An 18,845-nucleotide genomic window follows, 5' to 3' on the forward strand; every position below is an offset into this window, starting at 1 on the left:
ACTGCAATCACTCTATGCGCTATAGACGAATTTTTCTGACGCTCGAAGGTACTGCAGAGTGCTTTGTTCATAGTAAAGTATCACCCGAATAATGTAAACATTTGAACGAGAGATTCGATAGGTTATCGAGGCCTGACCTCATGCGAAACTCATTAAGTTCTTAGTTTTTTATCAAAATGGTGCTACTTGCGTCAACACGGCAGTGACGTCGCGAGGAAATCGCGTTTCTGGTTCAATTGATAGAGACACCGAAGTCTAATCACTTTGATATTTCTGTGGCATGGCTGTTCAGAAGACGTTGATGCCTGCTGGATGCGCCGGCTGCTCTTCTTCCCTGAAGTTTGAAAATGCTCCATTGAAGACTTTAAAAAAAGCTTAGAACTCAACGTTGCAAAATTTAAATCCTAACTTCACAAATGTCTCGTTTCTGTAAGTTAAGAAATGACATGATTTAAGACTGAATGCCTGAAAACGTTGGTTAGACAATGAAATTCAAACATGTCTTATTTTACTTAAGGCTTCCTGCAGATTCCACTATTACAAGTTGCACAGAGGTCATTATGGCGTTCGTAATATAGTGAGAAAAAAAAAAGGAATGCGAATGGGACAGGGATACAAAAAAAAAAGAACAAAGACGATGACCCGAGCCCTTACTTACAAACGGTTCTTTTACTGAAATAAACACAGAACAATTGCAGTCGTGGTGGGCAAAGAAAAAGAAAGGACACAAGAAAGCCTAACATTGACCAGAATTTGTTGAAAATAAAAGAAATTGGCGGGGTGTTACGTGAAGAAACAATGTTCTTATAATGAAGCACGCCACAGTAGAGGACTCAGGATCAATTTCAACGACTTGGGGTTTCTAAATTGCTCCTACATTGAGTACATGAGCGTCTTCACTCCCCACTGAAATTCCGTCACCGCGGCCGTTGTTGAACCTACGACATCGACCTCAGCTGGATAACGCCATAACCACTGCGCTAAGGCGGCTGGCAGAAATTATTCTGGGAACATGACAAGCGGTTGTCAAGGAAGCAAACCTTTTATCACAAAGTAGAATTGTGGCTAGTTAACACGTGTTGCTCCTTTCCTTTTGATGTGAAATGCTTCGGTTATTTCGTGCGATGTATGATTACGGTGTCTAGCCACAATGGCTACGTTACGAGAATCATGGTGGCGTAATGAACGTCTCTGTCCTGCTTTAACTCTCTCTCTCTCTCTTTTCTCGCTATGGCGCCCTACTAAATCGCCCAGTTGACCATCTTTCTGCGGTGCACGCAATGTTGTAGAGTAACTCTGGGAAAAGTTGCGGGCTCACCTACAGCAGTCCTTTAAGCTGTGCATAGGTTAACAATACGGCTTTCGTGACATCATCAGACTAGTATGTGTAGACAAGATGGTGACATCGTGCCACTGTTTTGACAGGTTGTCGTCTCTGATGGCGCGCCACTCAGCTGGGTCTATTGTTTTGAAGGCGTCGTGCCGAGTAACGCAGTCCAGGGCGGCTACACTTTCTCCGGCGAGCCACTCTACATCGGCCGCGTCGTCTACCAGGGCACGGTTTGCGGCAGGATTCAACCTTCCCTGAAGTCTCTATTCGTTTCTCACGCAGGTGGAGAGTACAAATTCATAGGCTACGAAGTCCTCTTCAGTGGTACAAGTTCTCACTGAACAGAGGAGTCAACAAGTGACACCAACTACGTTGCGAGCCTGCGAGCTCGTGGATTGCTGCACACTCGCAATCGCCACAGTCCGCATTTATGTATACAGTGTGTTGTTCAGCTTCACGTGCACAAGTTGCGTTTATTATGTTGGTCTTGCTTGCTTGCTTCCTTCTCTCTTACCCCCCCTCATTTATTATAGGCGAGACAACATCGGATAAGCGGCGCCACTGCGTCCTTTGAGAAGCGCCCCCAGTGTTAAAAGTGTTCTCTTTAGGTCGCGTCACTGTGTGATTCTACGGAATCGCGCATGCTTTTCTCTAGTCCCTCGCAGCGTCGCAGCGCTGACGCTTCATTTGCTCCTATTTGGTACGGGACGCTCAGTCACACTGCGCGTGCTCTCTCTCTAGTCCTTGGTAGGTGAACGGTACATACAACATGTTGATACATTATCCTTGTTTCGGTAACCGCCACCAGCCATTATAAGTGCCTTGACTTGCAAACGATTGCTAAGAATAAACTAAGGGCTTTAGACAAACAGTGCGCAATTGACAATTGTGTATAAACTACTAGAGTTCTCTAACTGTCAAGTGGCCAACTCATAGGCTCGAAGACCGCGGGTAGAATTTCAGGAAAATACCCACAATATTTGCACTTTAAGTTACTGCTAAACGTGATATTGTTCTTACTGCATTTCCGCGCTGCCCACTTGACCACGACAGTGTTCATCAGCTGGTCCTGTAGTGCGCCTCTTCTCGAAGGGGCCAGCGCTGCGGCAGTTTATATGAAGCTTACTAAACTTTATTGCTGTGCACGTAGGGGGAGGGGGGTTTCTCGATTAATCACAAAACAAAAGAACGCACGCACACACACACACACACGCACACACACACGCACACACACACGCGCGCACACACGCGCGCACACACACGCGAGCACACACGCACACGCACACGCACACACACACACACAAACGCACGCACGCACGCACACACACACACAGAGAGATAGAGAGAGAGAGACATTGCAAAGTTCCTTTATTTTTGCTGTACTGGCATTTGTCATTGCTACGCAACACAAGCTGCACAGGTGTTGCCACATGGCCGCGTTAGTTTGCCAAGCTTTATAAGGAAGCAAGCGAAGCCTTACAGTGCACACTGCAAGTCAAGCCTCACAGTGCATACTCCCAGAAGGTAAGTTACTCTATCACTTATAACAGTGGTCGACATTACCATTGTGCGCACCTTTTCTCTCAGCTTCGTCGTTGTCGTTCTTTATAATTCTACCATGTAGCTGGTAGCGATTGCACAGATGAATATTTTTTTGTGTATGTCTGAGTGGGTTTGATTATTTATGCTGAGGAAAATTGATGAAACGTCTTCCCCTTGTTATCATTAGAGTAATTACAATGAATGTGTTCTGCAATACTCAACTAGCCCTCTGCATGCTTGAGCTCAACATAAGTAATGACTAACAATGCTGATGTGAACTGCAACATGAAGAAATACTGGGCAAGGTCGTTTGTAAACTTGCAGGCTGAAAGACAGTGGAGAAACAACAAGGCGAGCAGCGTTCGTCTTGTTGCCTTCTCTGTTTTTCTGACTCATGGTTAACGGCTCCTATTTTTCAATTGAACTCAATTGAGAGGGCCAGACATTTTCTTAATTACATCCCTTAGCATGCACGATGCAGGGCAATATTATTGCCGTACATGAAAGACAAGTACGAGCATTTGGTGTGATGTCGTTGCTTTAGGTTGAGTTACGTCATAAGCCCGAAGAATGCAAATTAAATTTTGAAGTTGCCATGCCTGACTTCCTACGTACTGCAAGGTAATTGCAGGTCGATAGATATCCTACAGTGCTTGCTTTGACTTCTAGTATAAGTATGATAGTTGGAATGTGGTCTGGTTTGGCAAGAAGAGTAGTTCATCCTAACCAGATGACTTGTACTTAACGAATTGCCTGTCATTCATTACTCGTAATCAACTACATTTGTTCGTAGTTTTGTAATTGATTAATTACTCTCTTTACTTGGTAATACTCACTCTAATTGAATTACTTCTTCGGTAACCAATTACGCGCAATCAGTTAGTTCATCGGCAAGACAAGCTGCAAGAGGCGAAGTAGCTTTGAGCATTTGAATTTGGCGTAACTACATCTGACTTTCGCACGTTACAGAAAAAAAAGTGACCGATTGCAATTACAGTTACTTGGTTCAACGTATAATTGATTACAGTGATTAATTACAGCCCCACGAAAGTAATCCAGCAATCACTAAAGTATAATCAATTGCTTTCGAGTTACTTGCCTACCAACCACGAATTCTGCAAATAAAACAACCTGGCCAGGCTCTTTCAGTGCATCCTCTGCAACCTTTTACAAGTTTATTATCTTCACAAACAAATGCTTTTCAGGATTATTGTCGGTCATCCCCCGTCGTTTTCTTGTAGAGAAAGCACGCAATGACACGGGAAACTCGTTCGATGGGCGCGATAGAGGAAAGGGTGGGGTTGCAACGTATACGAACAGCTTGCGCAAAAGAGGGTGGTTACTCAATGCCGCGATGATCGCGTCTGGGTCCTCTATGAAGCGCTGAGCTCCGTTGCTGCTGGGGCTCAGAGAAGCCGCTCCCGGTAGGGCTAATGAAAAGTTTAAGAAGCAATTGTGTCTCGGGCATTGGGGGCACGTTAAAGATCCCCTGGTGGTCAAAATTAATCCGGAGTCCCCCGCTACGGCGTGGCTCAACACCCCAGAATTCAATTTAAAAAATTGCAAATGACTTTCTGGAATCAACGTCTGAAGTGACCATCGCCAACGAGCCATTACATCGCTGTTTGAAATCAACATAGACCGAGCGTTAAGACGAGGAACCAAATACTGAGCGCCCGGGTACGCATGCTTGAACATGCGCGTCCTCGAGGCCGATGTTTGGCCTGACCGAAGGCGTTCTACTCTATACAGTTCCCGCCAAATTTAAGTGCTCAAAGCTACGTCGCCTGTTGTACAGCTTGTCTCGTCAGTTAGTTTTACCGGCTACGTGTAAGTGGTTGCTGAACAATATAACAGAATTACTGCAAGCGTTACCAAGTAAAATAGTAATTGTGAAATACTAGAACTACTAATAAATGTAATTGATTACAAGTAATTATTTATATGCCATTCGTTATGTGCAAGTCTATGTGCAGTAGAACGCCCGCGGTTGTAACCCACAGCAGCCTCGCGCATGTGCATTTTCATAGAGTCAGCACCTAGGCTCTCAGTATTTGTTTCATGGACAAGATATTGACTGACTATTCGAACCGGCGCTGCTATATGGCTCGACATCAACGGTTGATGCCAGGAAATCACCTACGGACAATTTTGTTATGTAGATTTTCATTGGCTCTACTGGGAGAGCTTATTCCGAGTCCCAGCGACAATAACGAAGCACGGCACTTCGTAGAGGACCCAGACGTGGGCTTCGCGACACTGAGTAATCACACTTTGCGCAAGGTGTTCGTACGTTACGAGACCCTCCTTCACTCAGGTGCTCTAATCCAGAGAATTTTCATTGTCGCTGCCGGTCTATGCTTACGTCTTCACAAAAAAGAAGGAAAAGAAAGAAAAAGAAACGACGAAATATGACCGACGATAACTCTGGAAAGTTATTGTTAGTGAAAACACACATGTGAAGGGCTGCAGGGGATGCTCTGAAACAACCAAACCAGGTCATTACATTTGCTGCATCTTGAAGAAATGTTGGCAGAAAGGTAACGTAAAAGAAATCAATAACCTTTTAGTAATTGCTCTCATTTTTTTCCTGGGCCACTAACAGGTAGCTGTAATCAATTACATATTTGAGTACTGTAATTGTAATTGTAATCGTTTCTCCTTTTCCTGTAACGTCTACAAGTGCTGCTACCTCCAATGGTTTCCCGATCCGCACAGTGGGGGCCGGTGCGCAAACCACTCAAAAATTTAAGAAGGGGGGGGTAGGGAACAACACTTATACGTCTAATACGTTTTGTGTTTCATCGCTTCAATATCCCTAGCATGAGACTAATTACTTTCGACGTCCCTGGCTAAAGCATGGATATGCGACATTTTGTAGGGTTGACACAAGTGAAATATTTGTCTTCTGTTTTTTCTTTGAGAATACAGGGCCGAGTAAATGCTTTTGAACCATTTAAGAACAATTCAGTTTGATAACTCTATGTATGTGCCTCAAACCACGAACGATGAATGCGTTTAGCTAAGAGATCTATAAATCGCCATACGCCCACCAACCTTCCGCGCATTGCTTTGACTGAAGACGCCGTCAGACAAGCGATAGCTTCCCGTGTAATTGACTGCAACAGAGAATGAGTAGCACGTTTATCCGACGAAAGTTATAGCTTTGACTTTTTCAAAGACACAACTTCGGGGATCTTAGGAACTTCTCGGAGGGGGAGCGGGTGCTTTAATGGCACTACAATAAGATTCTTTCATTTTCTCTCTCTGGTGTAGACAAGATTGAATTCTGTCTCTGTATGGAAACGACAGACATGCAGACGTTACAGGATGAAAGGTAACCGATCACAAATACAAGTACTTCATTCAAAAATGTAATTGAATACGTTGACCAATTACAGATCTACAAAAGTAATTGAACAATTACTAAAATGTAATCGTTAATTTTTATGTTTCCTTCCTTCCTATCTTTGTTAATATCGTTCAAATAAAGTAAATAGGATCAGCTGACCTGGCTCTTTCAGTGCACCTCCTGCAGCCCTTCACACGTTGTGTGTCTTCAGTAACAATAACTTTTCAAAGTTACCATTGATCATCTTCTTTCTTTCATATTTAATTATTATATTTGAGAAAGCATGAGCAGTAACTAGCGGCGACAAAGAAAGATATCGTTGCTGGTAGCTCTATGTACGATCTGGCGCTCTGTGTGTGCGCTATAGGGAAGTGCGGTGTTGTAACCTATGAACAACTTGCGCAATAGAATGCGGTTGCACAATGCCGTTATGCTCGCGTCTGGGTTCTCTTTGAAGTGCAGCACCACGTCATTGTTGCTGGGCCTTTGGAAAAGGCGCTTCCCGGTGGCCTAGGGTAAATGAAAAGCACGCAAAAAAAAAAAAAGAAATACATGTCGTCCGTACACATATAGGTGATTTCCCAGCATAAACTTCCAAAATGGGCTCCACTGTCTGGTGGTGTCCAATATCTGGTGCAGGAAAGAAATACTGAGCGCCCTGCCTGTCTGAAAAATAACATTTCAAAGATGCTTCTGCGTGGCAGAACCACTGGCATTGTACTTTATATAGTTACCGCTGAATTCAAGTGCTCAGCGCTGCGTTGCCTGTTACAGCTTGTCTCGTTAATAAAGTGTGTAGTTGAATGTAAGTCGTCACTGAAGAAAAAGTAATGAGCGTTACAATGAGCGTTACCGAATAAAGAGAGTACTCAACAAAGAAACAAGACAACTAATACCGAATTAAGAGAGTAATCAATAAAAAACAAGATAACTAAAAGTGTAATTGAATACAAGTAATGAATTACATTTCTCTCGTTAGGTACTAGTGTGGGAAGTAGCGATGAAGACAAAATTAAGCCTACAACTGAATGCAGTTCCCTGGCCGAAACTCTTGTTTTCTCGTGAAACCGCTCCCGAATATAAAACTCCATTCAGTCCTCGGAAAGAGTCCCTCGTGCTAGCATGCGTATGTTTTTTTTTTCTTTTTGCGAGCAGCAGATGTGTGTTGAACTAATCTGTTCTGGAGGCAGAAAGGAAGCAAAAAATAAACGAGAAGTGTGCTTAAGTGTCAAGAGAACAACGTTGAAAAAATGGGGTCATTGTCAATGACGCTAATTACAGATCACACAACTCAAAGCCTTGGTCGACGTGCAAAACGTCACGGTGACATTAGTGCGAAAAAGAGCGAACGAAATCTTGATTTATGTTTTCTGTTCATGTAGCCCTAATGAGAAGACCGTGGCACCAGTAAATGCCACAAGAGGGGGAAGGGTCTGCAGTCAGACGCACTTAAATTTGCCTTGACGCGAGGTGACAGAGCTCGACGAGGAATACTTAAGCAGAAATATTCTAGTGCATATATGCATGCAGTTTATGTTCGGTAATAAAGTTAGTCATTGCTGCCTCGATCAAACACCTCCCTTATTTTATATAGCCGCGGCGGTATTAGATTGAAGTGGACGTTCTGAGAAAAGCTATAGGGATACCCGCAAGTGAGCCGTCAGTTGCCGATCACCCTGCATCACCCTGTTGGTCCTCACCTCTCGACTGTCGTGTACGAGTAGGTTCACCCAGGCAATCATGCGACAGTCGCACGAGCGCAGTCTCGTTTGACATGGAAAGATGTTTTCACAAAATAGTGATTTGGGCGAGCTGTTCTGAGTTTATGGCGTGATTTCGGCAGCGTGAAGCACTGACGTGTGGATATAAAAGAAAGAAAGAAAAGGGTTAGCGAAAGGACAGGCACGTGCGCTTTGTTTTTCTTTTTCTTTTTTTTCCCCTTGAGTGCTTCGTGCTGCATAAATAACGCCACGTTTTGACAGGCCTACAGCTCTAGAGAGCGCAACAGGTGGCTTTACCAAAATAGTCACCACGTTCTACCATAATTATCGACAAAAAATTGCCTTAGAACAAATATATATATATAGTAGTAGTAGTAGTATAAGACTTTTATTCAGCCAAAAATTACAGGCCGAGCATATCGACCGCCTGGGTGGCCAGTCGACGCTGTTCTTCTTCACCTTCAGCGCCAAGCCAGTCGATATATATATATATAGCACCTGGGAGAACAAAAATTACCCTCTGAAGTGCGCGTGCCAACACGCAATTTACTTGCCTTTACTAGTCAGGCAATAAATCTTGCGGAAGGCTGTGGTAAAAACATGCCCCACAAGCACTTCCTTAATTACGGAAACAAGCGCACCCTCTGCGTAGGTTCTGACGCAGCGTGTTCTATATCGGCGTCATTCGAGCGCGGTGTCAGCGTTTCCTTTACCTGTGCTGTGCATCAACTCTCTGAGACCACTCCGACTGTAGTACGAACGTCCCAGCTGTTTCCTGAGGATACAAAGTTGTCCACATCGGAGTCAACAATCATCTTCATGAAAAATAGGCGAAAGTGACGCTGCTAGTCTGGGCTCAACTGCAACTCCAACCTTTGGTGAGTATACACAATGGCACTCGCTAGTGAAGCGCTGAAATGCTTTTGTTTGGCGACCGCTGTTCTAATTTCAATAACATTTGCTGATATTTGGATGGATAGTCTATTTCCAATCGCTGAATGGTACGAAGAATTGATTTAGGGCCTCTAGGAATTGGTAAACATTAAAGAGCAATCGTAAAACTTACAACTAAGCGTGAATATAGCAAATTCGCAACTTTACCGCTGACTCTAAAACGGTACGTTTACTTTAAGGCAAGGGGAAACAGAACATTATATCACACTTGATATGTTCTCGTTAACTCGGCTGATGGAGGTTTCGTGGCTGTTGCTATCCCGAAATACAGGTTTTGATAGGACGAAATATTGTACAACTATTAGCGCTACTGTGAGGTGCTGGTTACAGAATTTGGATAACAATTTTCTACACGAGCTTTTTGTGATCATTAATCAGACGTTTGTATGCCTTTTTCTTTTATGTATTGCAATTTTAGTTAAATTTCATGAAATTAAAATAGGGCGAATGTCATTCAGTGGAATATGACCCACACTTCGAACATAACGATTGAAATGGACTAGTTGTATTCGCATTCGAATAAAACACATAAAACAAAATCCTTCACATAAGTCAGCGAACTATTGTTCGAGAAAACGTAGCAAACATTTTTGTGTACAACGGGCACCAGGCGTCGAGAAATTGGTAGTTACCGATCATGTAAAGGTTTCTGTTCGGAGAAATCTGACACTATGGGAACTGAGGTGGCTATAATTACAGCGAAATACCCCAGGAAGTAGGTGGTCCCGTCAGCTGAATCTAGGGTCTAACCCCCTAGTACCCCGGGAACTGTCCCAATTGTAGTTTCATCATCTACATTGACTACCTGTGACTGTCCAGAAACGAGGCCTCCACAAGAGAAAATTTGTAGAGCTACCAAGTTAGCGGGCTGATTAACAGACACAGACAGACAGACAGACAGACAGACAGACAGACAGACAGACAGACAGACAGACAGACAGACAGACAGACAGACAGACAGACAGACAGACAGACAGACAGACAGACAGACAGACAGACAGACAGACGGATGGACGGACGGACGGACGGACGGACGGACAGACGGACAGACGGACAGACAGACAGGTTGACTCGTTGGCTTATGGACAATAAGCTTTCCAAGGCAACACTGCAATTTTTACTCGAGGAGGGCCACTGGGTTTTTATTAGAATCCCCACATACGTAGCAGGGAAAGCCGTTCAAATTAAAAAAAAGAAAGAAAGTGATGATTCAAACCTGACGCATACACGCATATAGCATAGCGGAGAACATTGCTAGGTTTTGAGATTTCTTTTTCTTCGAATGCAATGTGAAGTGCCACCAATATTTGACTCCTAGGTTACGATTGTTTCTGAGAATACAGCTTAATTATTACATTACTTCTAAAAATGCAACCATATAAATGGATATATATTGCAGGGGATGTAGTGGAGAAATGGTGCAATAATCATGTTACCTTGAACGAAGATCAGGTCATCTCATTTTGTTTAATATACAGGTTAATGCGAGTAGTCCCACAGTGATAAACTTTCAATGCTTTGGCGCCACATACGTAAAGTCCGACGTTATCGGCGCGCGGGCGACCGTCGTTCGCGGTCAGTCACGCTACGTCGGTTGCGCTGCGCCAGCCGAGATGCCATCCCCTCTATACTTCAACGCGTCCGCCGTCGGCTATTATCTTCGGAGCATGCGCAGAACGTTCGCCAAGTCGCGCGCCGTCCGCAAAAGCCGTCTACGGAGTCGTGTTGGCGCCTTTTTCTTCGCGCGCAATGCATTGTGGTGCGAGAGTTCTGCCGACTCCGACGCGCAAATGGCTCAGGAGCCATATCGGCGCCGGGCCCGTCGGGGCGCGTCGGAAGCCGCCGGTTACGTTGGCTGCGCCGGTGCGCCCGACTGTAGAGGGGTCGTTTTCGCCGACGTAACGTAGCGCGCGCGCGCGCGGGCGTTACGTCGAACTATAAACGGCCCTTAAGGGAAACAGATCATTCCGCTATTATATGTCAGTTAGCCAGCTGCGTATTCAGGTTACAAAAAAAATAGGGAAACTCTGCAGAACTGTGACGTGTCTCAATGTAAGTGCATGATCCGTCGCTTGGTTGTTTGCAGCCATGTTGAGGAGATACGCCAACGTGGCTTCTCTGATTGCTGCAATCGTGGTGGCGGTCGGGGCAACTGATCTGGAGGATTTCTTTGAGGCAAGAAACGACTCCCTTCTACGCGTGTTGCGCCAGCTGTATTAGCCTCGCAACTGCTACGAACAGAGCAAGAGAGAGGGATAAATGAGGTGAAAGGAGGAGTAGGGACGTCAGTGAGACGCACGGGGGAAAGTGTTACGAAAAGAAAGAAGAAAAGAAGAGAGGCACCAGCAGCTTGCCCACACGGGGCGGCCCGCTGCATTCGCGTTCGGAGCTTCCCGTGCAAGTAAAGTCGAACGATATAGCGGCTAATGGTGAACGGAAAAGCGAATCGTTTTTTAAATGGGGAACTTGCTGTCAGAAGCAGGGCTTATTGGCTAAAAAGCGCCTTTACGTTTCCTCTCGTGCCATGCAGGTATTTATATGGGCAGCATGCGAAGGTTTTATATACGAAACATTTCTTGCCATACTGGGGCTCGCTGGAACCGCATTCTGTAAGGATTATCTTGTTTTCAATTCCTTTACTCTTGCCTTCCGTCATTGGCTGGCACGACGCCAGCCGCATCGCCAGTATTCACAATTTTCTCGGACGGGTGATAAGATTTTGATAGAATTGAAGGAAACAATTGAAGGAAACGTAACACAGCCCTTATTCATCGTTGTCGCGTTCAGTCGCTTATTTGGATCACTTGACGGCAGTCGGCGCTAACGGTCACGTAGGCGCCGCGCAGACCTTTGAATCACGTGATTGTCTTGCGAGGGAACGAGCAAGCACTGACGTGTATTGCGCGTTTCACCGTTTTACGCAGGGAGGTAAAACACCGACGGAGTGTTCACTTCAACTTGGCGCTTGCGGCGAGAGGCAGCTACCGAGACAGCGGGAATAAAGACATCAAAATTTCCCGCGCGTAGCTGCGGATTTATCACAGAGCGTTAGCCACCCCGCGTTACCCTACCGAGAACTCCTTGCCATACGGTAATACGGTAAACCGCATGTCTTGCACCAGTTGCATTTCAACAGAGGGAAAAACCTTGCCACGTGGTAAGCGTACGGCAAAATACGACTAAAACTTTCTATTACTGCGTTACGTTGCCGCAGTAGTATTGCGGCAGGATACTGAATAAAGTAATGTGCTTGATTTTGTCAATTGAGACTGCCACAAAGTCGGCCCTTCATCGGTAATGCATGAAAATAAATTGGGTAACTAGGAGGCTCGCTTAGCGAAGCAAATTGCCGAAGAGCATCAAGAAACATATACATTAGCGCGTATTTAACTTGCTGATTCTGCAGCCACGCTGACTTCAAGTGTGGTGATGGTCACAAAAATTCTAAGAAACATATTGGAGGACAAATCGTTGTTCGAAAGACCCGTCTATCAGCACGAGCTTTCAGCCCACACATTTTTGGGTTATTCTCACACCGAAGACCCTCCACTCTACACCAGCACCATGTTTCTAACACAGAGCGTTAAAGTGTTGGGCATTTGGTGTTTAAATGAATCAACCAATACGAAGTATGATGTCTCGAATATGTGCAGAGGATACACAGTGAAGGCGAGGTGACGACGTACCAATGCTACCGAAACGGCACCACGCTCGAGCCATCCTCATCGCGCGACTTCACCGTCCTGTGGAAAGGCTCGGACCAGCCCGATGACGAAGCACAATGCGTGTGTACATTCCAGATTGCCGGTGACAGTGAGAACCAGAGGTGGATACCGTTCGTTTTTTTCTTTGCATTTCGAAGACGCTTGTATAGGTGCTTCCATGTCGGGGTGTGCTACTGCTTAACAGGAAGTCACATGTCCACAACAATCACAAGGTGACCTTTAGTGCCAGGCGCATTGTAAAGGTGTCCGTACGTGTGCTCATATTTTGGTGCAAATGAGCATGACCAAAAGTTGCCTAAAAGCCTTCCTGCTACGGTGTTCCTTCTAGGCCAGATGTAGCCTTAGGAACTCAAACGCTACCAAAGTCCTCCCCTCGAAGCTAAAACAGATGAATATAATGGGAGAAGTGGTAGCCTGGCTTCACTGACATCAAGTATAAGCAATGCCGCAGAATTTCACGTTGGACAAGAAAATTTATGGCACCAACACGAACTTGCAGCAAATATATATACGTAATATAGTTACGTTTGTTTATATTCTAGTGTATACGTAAACTGCCAGAAAACATTTAAAACTAATGGGTTCGATCTGCCATTTTCACCAAACAATCTTGACCTATGGTTGTCATAGTCAGGTAGCGTCTACTTGAAGTTTTGAAGAAAAAAAAATTTTTAATGGAATAACTTGACTCTGGATCCCAGGCTCTGACACTGAGTTGTTTTCGACCTCATTGCAAAACAGTATTGAATTCACCAAACTGAGATAAGGCATTTAATTGCGTTCTGTGCGTGTCAAATAGATGTGTATCCTACGCTATTACTCGCAGGGCACCATCCTATTAGCCAGCTTCACGATGAATGGAATCCTGTGCTTGCTCTTTTTAACGTAGCGGCATAAGAACATCGCATTTCTTTTAAAGATGACGTAGGACTTAAGTTGTGATTGTTACCAACCAGAACTGCACATGAAAAATTTCGGTTTAATGTTAGGTGCGACAATGACGTCGATGCTCTCGGTTGATTCAGTTGTTTTAATGGGAACAACATTTACAGTGTTTGCGCACTGTTATAAAGATAAACAAAAGTCAGAGAAGGGATCATAAACTGAATCCAGATACCCTGGGGAAATTTAAAAAAGAAAGAAAAAGAGAGAGAGAGGCTATCCCAGTCAACACTGTAGTAGAAGCCCCCAAGAGAATGTTTACAACAACGTTAATAATTTTCGTTAGTGGTGTCTAGTCAGTTTGCAGCTTTTTGCTAATGTCATAACAATTTCAACCCTTTGCAGGTTCGATGCCTCTGCCGAGTACGAATCACAAGGAGACTACGCCATTCTGTCAGGCGACGGTACGTTCGGCCATCGCGAGCCACGTCTACACCGATCTCAAGTAGAAGATCCATAAGCGTTAGTTGGAACGGGGGTTAACGTTAAAGTGGAAGGCAGGGAGAGCACGTAGACTTAGGTTGATATATCTTTATCTAATTCTTTTTTGTCTTGAGCGAAAATGTCTGGAAAATGAGGTTAGAAAAGCGAACAAGAAGAGGGAAGAAATTTACCATAGGTTTTCTTTCCTTTGCATGGGTGTATTTATAGCAGGGGAAAAAATATGCAACTCTCACACACAGAGAATTCGCGGACGCGAAGCTTTCATGAGCCAGTGAGGGAAAATGGCGTATTAAGACAAAAGACGCGCTGCAGATTTCAATCAGGGAAGCTTTCCTCAGTCATCATTGTTGACCTTGTAGAGAAAGTGTTATTTTTATTCAGCCTTAAAACGTGTTAAATTGCAAGACATGACGTGCTTGACCTTGTATAGAAATAAGGTTCCTTGTGAGTCTAGGGACCTTACGTAAGAACGCCCCACTGCGCCTTAGTACAATGCCCAACGCGCAGAGAATTTCTGCGAAGAGTCCGTCCCATAACTTCTATCTTTAATGCGAGATTGTTAAGGGTCCTGTGTCGCAAAAAAAGATCCAGTGTCGGCGTATGAGACGTTGTTTCGCGAAAAGTCATTCCGAACCACAACCACGCCGTCAATCCGCGTGGAGCAGAGGCGTTACTGAACTCTCGAATTCCTCAAAGTGAAATGCGTCAGCAAAATCGTAAAGTACGACCTAAACACAACCTACAGACATGATAGTGTCGCATTGTAATTTCAATATGCCAGAAAACATAATTCTCTTACGTGGAAACTGATGCACAAACCTCTTTCCCAGTGTTTCTACCATTCACACAGCGGTTCCTTGCAACAACACCATCTAGATGGCGCTCGCCTCCGCGCATCAGCAAGACAGCTGTGGTTGCCGGGAAGCGTAGCAAGCAGTCAGGGATCTTCGCGAAATGCGAACCGAACCCACAACCTTCGCGAAATGCGAAGTTTGTGGGTTCGGTTCCCACCTGCGGGAAGTTGTTTTTTCATCCACTTTAATTTCCAATAATTTATCGTTTCATTATTCCATTTATTAAGCACAAGTAATTTCCCCTATGTTGTCCTTGGTGTCAGTGTTTGTTGGCTTCTTATGATATGATGATATGACTAATAAAAATAGGGCCCCTCGGTTAACCCCCTTTCTTCTCCTTTATATATATATATACATATATATATAATATATATATATATATATATATATAATATATATATATATATATATATATATATATATATATATATATATATATATATATATATATATATATATATATATATATATATATATATATATATATATATATATATATATATATATATATATATATATGTATATGCGGTCGTTTAGACTAATGTCGAAGAGTGGTGCATGTCATATACTACAGATGCAGTATGTTATGTGTACAGTATGCTGCACGTCCAACAGTGTCACAGATATGTTTTACGTAGAAAGAGCAGCGCTTCAAGACGGGACACAAGGGAAGTACATGTGTATGTTTTGCCGTGCATATAAGAATATTTGTAAAACAAGAACTCTTCATGAAGCGAGCATTAGCCGCCACCGCATTTGTCAATTATACAAAAAATAATAAACGTAAGAGAATTGTACACCGAGTTAATGCAGTTCAAGTTGGAATTTACCTGACGACGTCTTTCTGGCATGTTCAGTATATGAATGCAGAAGGCGCTGATCAGCGTGAATATTTTAAAACAATAAAACGCCGAAAATCTAGAGCTTCGTCAGTATGCTGTTGTTTTTACGACGTAAATACTTCCCAGTTCATTTCTCTTGAGAATTTAATTATCATTCCTTTTCGCTACTTTTCATCCGGTGCACGCTCTGATGCTTGTGGATACGACCACACAGCCATGTAATGGACTTTTTAGATGACATCTATAAAAAAAAATTGTGACGCGCACCATTGCCTGTGCGTTTATCAGTTCCCGCGCAAGGCGTAATGGGGTGCGTACGTATATACGCGAACATCTAAAGATAGTCTTCTAGAGTAAAAATAACTCCCTCTATAGCTGCAGATACCCTAAATGCACTGGTATTTATGTGCGCGTCAGACGGTGGGGAAACCAAAGCAATTTCAAATTAAGAGCACGGTTTTTTTTTATCACTTCAGACACACCATCCTGAAGGATGAACACTAGTATCAGCAGCACGTTTACGACAATTGCGTGTATAGTTTCATGTGCAACGGGAAAATTAATTTGGTACCGTGGTCTAAGTAATCTAAGAGGTGCTTTCAGGAAAAAGAAAGAGACCACATCCGCCCCATAACACCCGAAGGTTTCTGTAGTGGCGAGAACCATAATACATTGGCCATACGGCCTCATAATTTTTTCTTCTGACATGAGAATACGTTTTCGTGACTTCTAGGGCAAATGTGAGCGCAGCGTCTGTCTAGCCCTCCGTTGTCGCAGGACTCGGTAAGTCCTGCGCTTAAATCCTGGTTCTTGCTCACAACACCGCACCATGCTACTGTGGAGTCATCCGGAGAGTGGTCCGGAATCCTTGCCGCATCGCAAGAGGCTTTACTTGCGTACAAGACGTGCTCATCGCGCATTTCGTTCGCGCACACCTTCGCCTTAGCCCTTGATCCAGCACCTATGGCCTCGCTTCTCTCTGCAATACTTCCCTTTGCGCATCTTTTGCGTACGCCATACGTCCACATTCGGTATTTTATTCTTTCCCATGTCCTACCTACATACTCTCTTCACCCTTCTTACATTGCCCGTTTCCCTGCGGTCACGTGTTAATTTATGCAACGCGCGAGGCTTGACATGTTTCCCAGCCATCTGCTCTCCATATGTGGCTGCAGGGATTACAAGAAAGTTACATCACTATTTCAAAATTGTCTTTTTGAACGACCCAATATATTTTTTTCATATTCTAGGTAAACAGGCGCGTCTTTACCAACTCCAGCCTCCATACCAGGGTGAAGCCTACTACTTCAAGGAAGGTCAGTCACAAGAAAACACTGTGTTATCTCGGCTCACTCAGTAGCACCATTACGCCAACGTTAGAAACAGTGGTTTCACCTCGAACACGATAGTCTCGGAGTACGAGATTTCGTCGCTGCAGGCCGGGAGACCATGCCACGTTAAGGTCCGAATTTCTCAGAACTCATACAAAGTCGATATGCCTTGCAAATGCACTAGCTACAATTCGTGGATAGAAATATGTGGCGTAAGCAATAATTAAAAAGGTAATTCGTGTAATTATGTTGATTGTCCAATTAAGCATTTTGATTTCTCGTAGAAACAACGATCCCCTCATTTAGTAATTTAGCTCAAGGGCTAGAATTGTGTTATACACCACAGGCTATTTATCAAAATTTGTTGCAGCCAAAAAGAAAAGGAACACCTCATATGATGATCGGCGTTTATTTTGAGAAGCGCTAAATATTCGTATGTGGCTTTAGATTAAAGTAAAATTCTGGGGTTTTACGTGCCAGAACCATGATCTGATTAGGCACGCCGTAGCGGCAGACTACGGATTAATTTTGGCCACCAGGGTTCTTTAACGTGGGCCTAAATCCAAGTGCACGAGAGTTATTGCATTTCGCGCCCACGGAAGTGCGACCATCGCGGCCGGATCGAACTCGCGACCTCTAGATCAGCGTTGCAACGTCATAGCCACTGGGCTGCCATGACTGGGAGGTGGGGGCGCATCTGGCTTTGCACTTTCGTGGCTGCGTAGTCAAATTGATAATGAAGTTAGCACGCCTATGTAATCCTGTCCGTGCACGTTTTGAGGTTAGAATTGAGCTTCAGCATTACTAATTTTTAGGTGCATTTACTGCGGCATTAATTTTTCTCTGGTTGGTGCGCAGTGGTCGACGCGGATGGAGATCCAGTCTTCAAGATTTACGACACAGCCGAGACCTGCACGAACGCCGAAGCGCTTCGCAACCAGGTCTGCCCTGAACCGTGCGACTTGGAATACGTACGTTGAAGGATGCAAAGATGCGGCTCAGGCAATAACAAGTATAACAACGAAGCATTAAAAGAGGTAGAGGGAACACATGTAAGTTTTACTTGTACGAGCGAAGAACTGACTAATAAAGTCTTTCCACGTTATTTACCACGATGTTATTTTTTCTTTTCCTGGGTCTTTCCGCATTTGGAAGTATTAGCCATCCATTCGGCTCATTGCATTGTCACTAGGTGAATTAAGAACAAGAATTGTGCACTGATATCTTTCGCACGCTTATATTTCTTTGTATCCTTCACCATTCACAGCCGGTCGAACCTGGTGATAACACGGACCAAGCGCTGCTCGAACCACTTACGAAACGCGAAGGGGAAAAGCATTGCAATAGACTAGGTGGTGTCCAAATCTACGCCCTAACGATGGGCAACAGAAGTTGATATGAAAGGCCATGCTTTTGCTGCCTGCAGGCGCCCGAAGCGACTGCAGAGTTGGACACGCGTAATAGACGCGATGTTTTGTACATCATCCCATTTCACGTGTGTTTTACTATCGGCCTTTACAAGCACTGGAACGGTATTCACAAACGAGAATACCACCCTTTCGGGGATCACTTTCTAGGATCGCCTACGTCACGCCTCGAAGCAAATTTCGGAATGTGCAGAAAGAGGCTCTAGACAATTTTCGTCTTTCTCAAGGCCTGCCTTGGTACAGTGTAGAGCTTCTGTCTTATGCTGTAATATCGGAATTATATCTTCACGGAGTCGTGGTGGTGCTTTGTCAGGCAAGCAGAAAGGCAGGTAGTGGCGAGGACTTTATGAGGCAAATATGTGCTTGCGTCCTCAAAGAAAT

At 44.2% G+C, this 18,845-nt stretch overlaps 1 protein-coding gene across 1 annotated transcript; it reads left to right on the forward strand.

The window, feature by feature from the left end:
* Window positions 1-7,079: 7,079 nt before the first annotated feature.
* Window positions 7,080-18,142, forward strand: LOC129380115 (uncharacterized). Its single transcript, XM_055071002.2, has 6 exons — window positions 7,080-8,823; window positions 10,986-11,074; window positions 12,553-12,725; window positions 13,912-13,970; window positions 16,957-17,022; window positions 17,896-18,142. Exons 2-6 carry the CDS (start codon window positions 10,988-10,990, stop codon window positions 18,015-18,017), a joined length of 507 nt encoding a protein of 168 aa, XP_054926977.1. The 5' UTR covers window positions 7,080-8,823; window positions 10,986-10,987; the 3' UTR covers window positions 18,018-18,142.
* Window positions 18,143-18,845: the final 703 nt, after the last annotated feature.

Source organism: Dermacentor andersoni, chromosome 5, assembly GCF_023375885.2.
Source record: "Dermacentor andersoni chromosome 5, qqDerAnde1_hic_scaffold, whole genome shotgun sequence".
Classification (NCBI taxonomy): Eukaryota; Metazoa; Arthropoda; class Arachnida; order Ixodida; family Ixodidae; genus Dermacentor; species Dermacentor andersoni.